Source organism: Tupaia chinensis, unplaced genomic scaffold (assembly GCF_000334495.1).
Source record: "Tupaia chinensis unplaced genomic scaffold, TupChi_1.0 Scaffold143645_1, whole genome shotgun sequence".
NCBI classification, from domain to species: domain Eukaryota; kingdom Metazoa; phylum Chordata; class Mammalia; order Scandentia; family Tupaiidae; genus Tupaia; species Tupaia belangeri.
This window is the reverse complement of record NW_006203493.1, coordinates 373234-381229: the sequence shown is the minus strand read 5'-3', so window position 1 is coordinate 381229 and position 7996 is coordinate 373234. Positions and strand designations below refer to the sequence as shown.

Sequence of the window (7996 nt, the reverse complement as noted above, 5' to 3'; positions counted from 1 at the left end):
TTTTGGAGAGATTTTCACTATAGGGCACGTGTGCTCGCCAGACAGAGAGAGACATTAGAGACAGAAAGCGAGCAATCACCCCCCAGGGGGGATGGTCACACCACAATCCCTTCTCCTCCATTCTCCTCTTGGGATCTTGGGCACGCACGCACACGCGCCCAGCATGAGTTTTAAGCCACCAGGTCCGGGACGCAAACCGCAGTTGACTATGTGGGAGTCCAGTGACATAGCCATTACACTAACTGCTGGTTCCCATGATTAGCCTTTCTGAGACCCTGAAGAGATGAAAGGAGAAGGAGGACCACAAAGAAACACTCGGCCAGGAGGCCAAGACCGTCGTAGCTATGGGTTTGAGTCTCTTCTCCAGGCTTGCTTCTTTCCTGTCCACCCCCCCACACACCCTCACAAGCACAGCCCCAGAGCCAGAGACCACAACACAGAGGCCTTTATAACCGTTTTCCTTTATTGTGCTTTAGTGAGGCACCCAGAAGTCTGGGGAGGGGGACAGAAATCGAGAACACAGAAAAGGATGGACTCCCTCTGCTTCCAATGGCCGCTGGGCCTGTCCTCTCTCTCCTGCTGCCTCCAGTTAGGCCCCTTCTTCTCCTGGGCCTGAAACGGGCCTGGTCCCTGAGTTGGCAGAGCTCTCCCAGAGGAGGCCTGCCCAGCACCACCACCGGCTACTGATTGGCCTCCCGGTACCGGTGCAGCAGGTCACTGACGTCTGAACTTTCCACTTTCACCCAACCATCTTCCTTCATGTGGTACACTGCGGGCAAACGAGAGGAGAGCAGAGTGCTTTTACCCAGCAAGTTCCTGGTCACGGTGTTATGTTGAAGGTGGTGACAACACACACACCCAACACCCTCAAAACCCTCATTACCGGGACTTCAAGGCCCCTCTTCTGACTCTGAAAACCTCCTCCCTTCCCCCAAGCCCTACCCCAGCCTCCCAGTCTGAAATCTCCCTCCCCAGCCCCTCGGGGAGGCCTTGGGAGCTTCAGTCTCTTACTGTTGACCACGCCTCCAGAATAGCTGTCCCTGTGGGTGGCATGAACAATAGCTCTGCGGCCCAGGTCGTAGGCCTCTTCCACGCTAAGATCAGGCCGGTAGCCGCTGTCCATGACCCCATAGGCATAACAGTTCCCACTCCCAGTGGAGAACATGTTCCCTGAGAGTCGAGTTCCATTTTCATCCACATAGTAGAGCCCAGGACCCTGTATAAGACAAGAAGGTTCCAGGCTGAAATTGGAGAGGGAGTTGTTGGTAACAGGGCTTCAAGTGGGAGTCATAAAAAGTGGATTAAAAACATGAAAATTCCCACAGGCCATTTGAATGAGGACAGCACTTTGGTTTAACAAACTTTTAGATGCAGCTATTTGAACAAAAGGAACGAGACTACAAGACAGACAAGGGTCCACACCTGGACCAAGAAACAGCCCGCGGACATACCGCAATGGTTCTAGAACCAAGCGTCCTCAGGCTGTGTATGGGGAGACAGGTCTCTGGCCGTGGTGGGGAACACGGAGAACATCAGGCTGTGTATGGGGAGACAGGTCTCTGGCAGCGGTGGGGAACACGGAGAAGGGAGAGCACCCACCTTCTTGTCCCAGCCACAGATCATGCTGCCCATGGAGAGGCCCATGCCCCGGTACTGGCACATCATGTTGGAGAGCAGTTTGGAGGCTGCCGACACTGAGATCCGCTCCCCGTTGCGCAGGTAGTACAGCCTGGGTGAGCACAAGGTATTGGCGGGAAGGAGGACTCAGAGATGGCGGAGAAGGTGGTCTCTCCCACTGAATGGGGCAGGGAACAGTTGATGAGATAAGCCTTTGAAAGCTCTAAGCATCTGGGGGAAAATCTGAAACCTCAAGAGTCTAAAATACATCAAGAAAGCCTGATAAATGATACTGTCCCACCAGGGTTGATGGTGTTAGTGCGCAGTGGTAAGTTACGTGGCTTACAGAAAGGAGCACAGCCTAAGGTGGGGGAGAAGGGATTGGCACTAAAAGACCAGGTGTGAAATGCCCTTTCTGCCCTAAGATAGACTCAAGGGTGAGTGGCCGGGATCTGGGAGGTCCAGGGATGGGCCCCTGGTCCTAGAAAGAAGGTCAGTGAGAAACCTGCCTCACCCCGCACCCACCTGCACTCCTTGGCCAGCAGGCGCTCCCAGTACTGACAGTCTGCAGCACAGCCAGACATGGTGCCCAGCAGGTACGGGTTAATCTCAATCACTTTATTCACTCGTAAAGTGGCTGAAAGAAGACAGAGTCTTGAGGATGGAGGGAAGACCACACCATCCAATGTGTGAGTCCTAAATCAATAACCACTTCCACTTTGGTGCACAGGGGGGCCCAGCGCCCCAGCTCTGCCAGTTAGAACACACACTCACCGATGTAATTCCCTGCTGAGGCCCGAGAATCCACAGCTACGATCACTCCGTGCTGGAACTTGAACGCCAGCGTGGTGGTGCCGTGGGCCATCTCAATCTGAATGTTCCCTTCTCTGTCCAGGGACTGGAAGAACTCGGTGGGCTGATAGGGAGAAGAGGTGAGAGGAACAGGCAATGAAACGTTTGTAGCAGAAGGCTCCAGGAAAGGGTTTTAGACAGGAGGGCGGTCAGGAGACACCCAGGAACTCTCACTTAATAATCAGTCCCTAGGAGAAATGGCTTTGGAGGAGAAAAGAACAGGCATGGGACACCAACCTTTCCATTTTCCAGCACGAGAGAAATGAAACAAAACAACATTGTCCCAACTGAAACTTTAAGGGTGAGTTTGTTTTTTCTCTGCATAGGCCATTCAGCCCTCACAAAGCAGGTCTAACAGTTTCCTCGTTTTTCTGAAGACCTAGACCAGGTCGCAGGGCGGTGAACTGCGGTGGGGAGGCTAGCGCCAGAGTTAGTGGTATTCAAAGGCGCTACGCAGGCCCCATATCACAGGGCAACCCTGAGAACTGCTTCGCGGCTTGTGCGTGGTGGCGAAAAGGCGGGGTAACTGTCGTCGGATAAGAGCCCGCATCTCATCTCTAACCAAATTTGCCCTAATCCGCACTTCCTAGCCCCAGGCTCCCATCCCAGCCTGGCCCCTCCTGTGTCAGCCTGGGCCTGGGGTTCCCGCCTCGGGACAGTCCCAAAGTAGACACCCTTCCCCCCCCTCGTTCTATTCCTCTGCGCCCTCAGCCCGCATCCTCCGGGGTTCCCGCGGCTCCCCGCAACCCTGACCTGCATCCCCCGCGGGAGGGCGAGCTCCGGAGACCGCATGGAGAAAGTGTAGTGTCCCAGGTCTGAGCGATCGCAGCTTCCTCCGACCTGGAAAGCCCAGTCCGGCACCTGCCCGCGCCGGGCTCCGCACACGTCCGACAGCGCCATGATCGCGGGGCACCGGAGATCGTCGGCTCTGGGCTCTCGGAGGAGGAAGCGAAAGCGAAAGCCAGGGCCGAGAGGGAGGGAGCCAGAGTTGTTTTCACATCCCCGGCTCTTTCCGAGAAAAGGAAAAGGCTGTCTGGACCAGGAATATCATGCTGGAGACAGGTTTCTGCCTTTACAGAGGTCGGGGAAACGACCGGAGGGAACTGTCCAAAGAGAAGGAGCGAGCGCCTTCGAAAGTCCCCTTGGCGATGGGTGACGGTGACCGACACCCACAGCCAGGGCATCCTCTGGACTCGGTTACGGGTGGGAGGGTCGTGTCCTCTAAGGGCACAGCCTCGCCCAGGAAGTTGGAAGTTGGCGAGGACCGGGGAGCAGTCCCACAGAGGGGGTGGTGGTTCTTAGGAGCATCATTTATAAAAATGGGGAGAGCTAGGAGGACGTGGGCACACTGAGTCTTAGGACAGGTCCTGGGGCCACTGATAACAGAACATTCCCGCAGCGTGTGGGGAAGGGGGCGCACAGGAGAGGGTGCAGTCTTTGACTCTTTCGGCCTGGTCCTTCACAGGGTCCCTCCGAATTCAACGGTCTACCTAACCTGCAGCCACCCACATGGCATGCCCTTTCCGCCCGCCCCTTCTTCCTGGTCCTAGCTGGGCTGAAGTCTGCTGCGATTAACCCCCGTAAACCCCGCCTCCTTTTGCAACCTGCATTGGCTTCTTCTGCCCAGCAACCGTTGACGTCACGGTACCCTGGCTCTCCGTGATAAGGCAAAGTTACTCGATACTCCCGCCCACTACCCGGAGATTACTCCGGCAGGTGTCTTGTAGGAGCCGGTGAGGCCAGTGAGCTGGTTAAGAGTGAGGCGCTACCAGTTCTTCTGCGCTCACGCTTGTACTTCCCCTAGCCGAGCCCGCCCTCCATTCCACCTCGGGAAGGCCCGGGCTCCGAACTGCTGCTGCTGGTGCCCTGGATGCACTGGGTCGGGGTCTTGCTGGTCATTGGGAGTGGGCGTGGGGAGACAAGGGAGAAGACGGTGCACTTAGGGCTGAAAAACAGAGGGAGGGGGACTCCCCTGGTGAAACTGTGTTGCAAAAGGCAGTGAGCAGGTCGGGGTGTCAGAAATAAGAAACCACAGTACAAAACACAAAATTTATTATAAATATCAAAGACACCTCAGGTTTATGGACAAGCATATACCTTTGGTCATTGAAAATAGCTCATTCTCCTGTTCTGAACATTCTGAGTCATTTTTCCTTAATTTCACAGAACTATCCACATCACAACAGCAACCCCAGCTCTAAGCCCAGTTACAGGAAGGAGTTAGATGTCTTCCAGGAAGTCCGCATTCTCAAGAGGAGCTTGGAGAAAAGGTAACATTCGCATCAGCTTCCAGGCATCCCATATAGGGTAACTCCTCCTAGAAGGAGCTGCCTACTCTCCAGCTCTGGTAAGATCTTCGTTCCCAGCTTCCCCACCACCAATTGGAGAAGGAACGGAAAGGAGATAGTGAGTGCAGGTCCAGGGAGCCTTTCATTCTGGAGCACCCTCAGGAGCCTGCACCATGGCCCAGTAGCGCCCCTTCTTCTCCATGAGCTGCTGGTGGGTCCCCGCCTCACAAATAATGCCTCCCTCCAGGAAGAGGATGTGGTCAGCCTGCTCCACCAAGCTGAGACTCTGGGTGATGATAAGCACAGCGCGAGAGCTCCGCTCCGGGCTCTCATACAGGAGCTGCTCCACCTACAGAAGACAGAGACCCTGTCAGAGCTGAGGACTTCTTGCAGCCCCAAGAGGATCTGTGTTCCCAGGGCTGGGGCAGACCTCTTAGCATTTCTGATGCCTCTGCCAAGGACAAAGAAGATTCCAGTCCATGGGCTTCTCTGCCAAACCTTTGTTTTGTGAAGGCCTGCTTACGGGAGGTATCAACGTGAAATAAAAGTAAGAGTCCTATGGTGAAAACAAAGCGTAACAAGTACTCTCTCCTCTCTGCCCATAGACTGGGAGTTTTTATATCAGATTTTAAGAAAATATAACTAAGTAGCAAAAAACATGAGTATTTGAGTCAGACAGACTTGCATGTGAATCTGGGGCCTACTAGCGTGTCTGGCACATAGCACAGCTTAATATTCATATTATGAGGATGTCTTTTCCTGATGTTGGTTTTAAAGATTTAGTGTATGTTGATAGTCTCTTTTACCCAGTTTTAGGTGTCCTGGGGAGAAGCTAATGGGAACAGAGAATTATAAGGACTGGTTTGGATAATTACGATAGTAAAACTGACAGGATGAGTAAATAAAACTGGGTGGGATATAGGCATTAAGAAGATGACTCTCGGGGTTGAGACCAGCAGTTGGCGTAATGGCTATGTCGCAGGACTCCCACGTAGTCGACCACGGTTCGTGTCCCAGACCCGGTGGCTTAAAACTCACGCCAGGCACAGGTGCGTGCGTGCCCAAGGTCCCGAGAGGAGAATGGAGGAGAAGGGATTGCGGCGTGGTCATCCCCCCTGGGGGGTGATTTCTCCCTTTCTGTCTCTCTGTCTCTCTCTGTCTGGCGAGCGCACGCGCCCTAGAATGAAAAACCTCTCCAAAAAAAAAAAAAAACAATGATTCTCGGGACCAGCAGTTGGCGTAATGGCTATGTCGCAGGACTCCCACGTAGTCGACCACGGTTCGTGTCCCAGACCCGGTGGCTTAAAACTCACGCCAGGCACAGGTGCGTGCGTGCCCAAGGTCCCGAGAGGAGAATGGAGGAGAAGGGATTGCGGCGTGGTCATCCCCCCTGGGGGGTGATTTCTCCCTTTCTGTCTCTCTGTCTCTCTCTGTCTGGCGAGCGCACGCGCCCTAGAATGAAAAACCTCTCCAAAAAAAAAAAGATGACTCTCTCTCTTGGGTGGACCCAGTAGCTCAGCAGTTAAGGGATCCAGATTCCACATGGCTGATCACAATTTGAATCATGGTCCTAGGAGCTTAAAAAGCACAGCAAGTACATGTGGGTGAGCACCCCAAATCGTCACAGAATAGAGAAGTGAAGAAAAAGGACTATGGCATGACCACGTCCCACGGGGGTGGGGGAGGAATCTCTCTCTCTCACTCTCTCTCTCTCCACCCAGTAAGCATACATGCCCTTTGGCAAAACAAGAAAAAAATAAATAAAAATAAAATTTTAAAAAAGAAAGATGAGGGGCCAGCAGGTGGCATGGTTAGGTTAGGGCATGGGACTCCCACATGGCTAACTGTGGTTTGAGTCCCAGACCTGGCAGCTTGCTTTCTCACTCCCTCCCTCTTTCTCTGTCTTTCTCTGGTGAGCACACATGCAGTACAGCAAATTTAAAATAATAATACAATTTTAAAAATAAAAGATGACCCTCTCACCCGTAATTGGCTGTCTGCATCCAGGGCACTGGTGGCATCGTCCAGGATGAGTACACGTGGTTTCCGGATCAATGCCCGAGCCAAGGCCACTGCCTGTCGCTGACCCCCTGACAGCTGGCTCCCAGACTCACCCACCTCTGCGGAGACAAGAGCCAAGATGAGAGCCGGATGCCCGCACATGTGCACTCACACACAGTGAGGACTGAAGACGAGTTGGCTAGGGGACGTTCTGGAGGGAGGAACACAGGCCTGAGGATGTGACAATGAAGAAGCCACAGAAACAAGATCTTGCAACTTCCAATTGGCACACGTGGGGCAGGAGGAACTGACGAATACTGGGGTTTCAGCAAAGGTAAAGAAGTCTGGTGTGAGCACAGTGGAGGGAGTACCTGTGTCGTAGCCCTGAGGAAGTCCAGAGATAAAATGATGGGCCCCGGATTCCATTGCTGCAGCTATGATTTCCGTCATAGCTGGTTTCTGGACCAGGCCATAGGCAATATTTTCTTGAAGACTTCTTCCAAAGAGCTGTGGCTCTTGTCCCACTGAAGCCACCTAAGAGACCATATGATGAAGACTCAGAACAAGGAGCACAGAAGTATGGTTATCTGGAAAGACGGAAGACACCAAGTCTTGACTGAGAGCATATCTCAAAATCACATGCCCATCCTCTGCGCTCCCATCTCCCCCGATCGCTCACCATTCCCGAACCCCTCAGAGTGCTCAGTGAGAATTCTCTTCTCACGTCATGCTCCCCACCCTCCCCCACGCCGTCTTCAGGCCCACCTGGCTGTGCAGGTAGTGGTGCTCGTACTGAGGAAGGGGCTCCCCGTCCAGCAGCACCTGCCCCCCGGTGGGCTGGTACAGATTCTGCAGCAGGGCAGCCACGGTGCTCTTTCCAGACCCGTTGGGTCCCACCAGTGCTGTCACCTCACCAGGACGTAGCGTGAATGTCAGCCCCTGGAGGCCAGATAAGCACACCATCAGAGGCAGACCAAGACCCCCAGCCTTAAGACTGGCGTTGTCTTGTTACGTGGCACGATGTCATACCCAGGGAGAAAAATGGGAAAAATAGGGCGACTTCTACATCCTCCCACATGGAGAGACCTCTGCAATGATGCCTCCCCAAGGAGTACAGATGGACGTGGAGGTGAGGACGGAGGCAAGGACTGAGAGTCACTGTGCCACCCCCTTGATACAGACACCACCAGGAAACGGGGGAGAAAATCACATTCCGAACCACATAGGCAAGGAAGAAA

At 53.8% G+C, this 7996-nt stretch overlaps 2 protein-coding genes across 2 annotated transcripts in view; both read right to left on the bottom strand.

Annotated features, from left to right (window-relative positions):
- Positions 1-441: 441 nt before the first annotated feature.
- PSMB8 (proteasome 20S subunit beta 8) lies at positions 442-3498 on the bottom strand. Its single transcript, XM_006164543.3, has 6 exons — positions 3223-3498; positions 2392-2533; positions 2143-2254; positions 1600-1729; positions 1012-1216; positions 442-769 (listed from the first exon to the last, which is right to left on the bottom strand). Exons 1-6 carry the CDS (start codon positions 3367-3369, stop codon positions 681-683), a joined length of 825 nt encoding a protein of 274 aa, XP_006164605.1. The 5' UTR covers positions 3370-3498; the 3' UTR covers positions 442-680.
- A 1006-nt stretch (positions 3499-4504) lies between these two features.
- TAP1 (transporter 1, ATP binding cassette subfamily B member) overlaps positions 4505-7996 on the bottom strand; it is a gene marked incomplete at its 5' end in the record, with an annotated part of 8714 nt that continues 5222 nt past the window's right edge. Inside the window, 4 exon segments of the mRNA XM_006164548.2 lie at positions 4505-5106; positions 6741-6877; positions 7130-7292; positions 7524-7697. Coding sequence (XP_006164610.2) covers positions 4900-5106; positions 6741-6877; positions 7130-7292; positions 7524-7697 — 681 coding nt within the window.

Coding starts and splice junctions, on each gene's coding strand:
- PSMB8 (XM_006164543.3), bottom strand. CDS start 3,369: ATGGCGCTGTCGGACGTGTGCGGAGCCCGGCGCGGGCAGGTGCCGGAC. Junction 2,255..2,391: donor CTCAGCAGGGAATTACATCG/GTGAGTGTGTGT, acceptor GTCTTCTTTCAG/CCACTTTACGAGTGAATAAA. Junction 770..1,011: donor TTCTGGAGGCGTGGTCAACA/GTAAGAGACTGA, acceptor GTTTGCCCGCAG/TGTACCACATGAAGGAAGAT.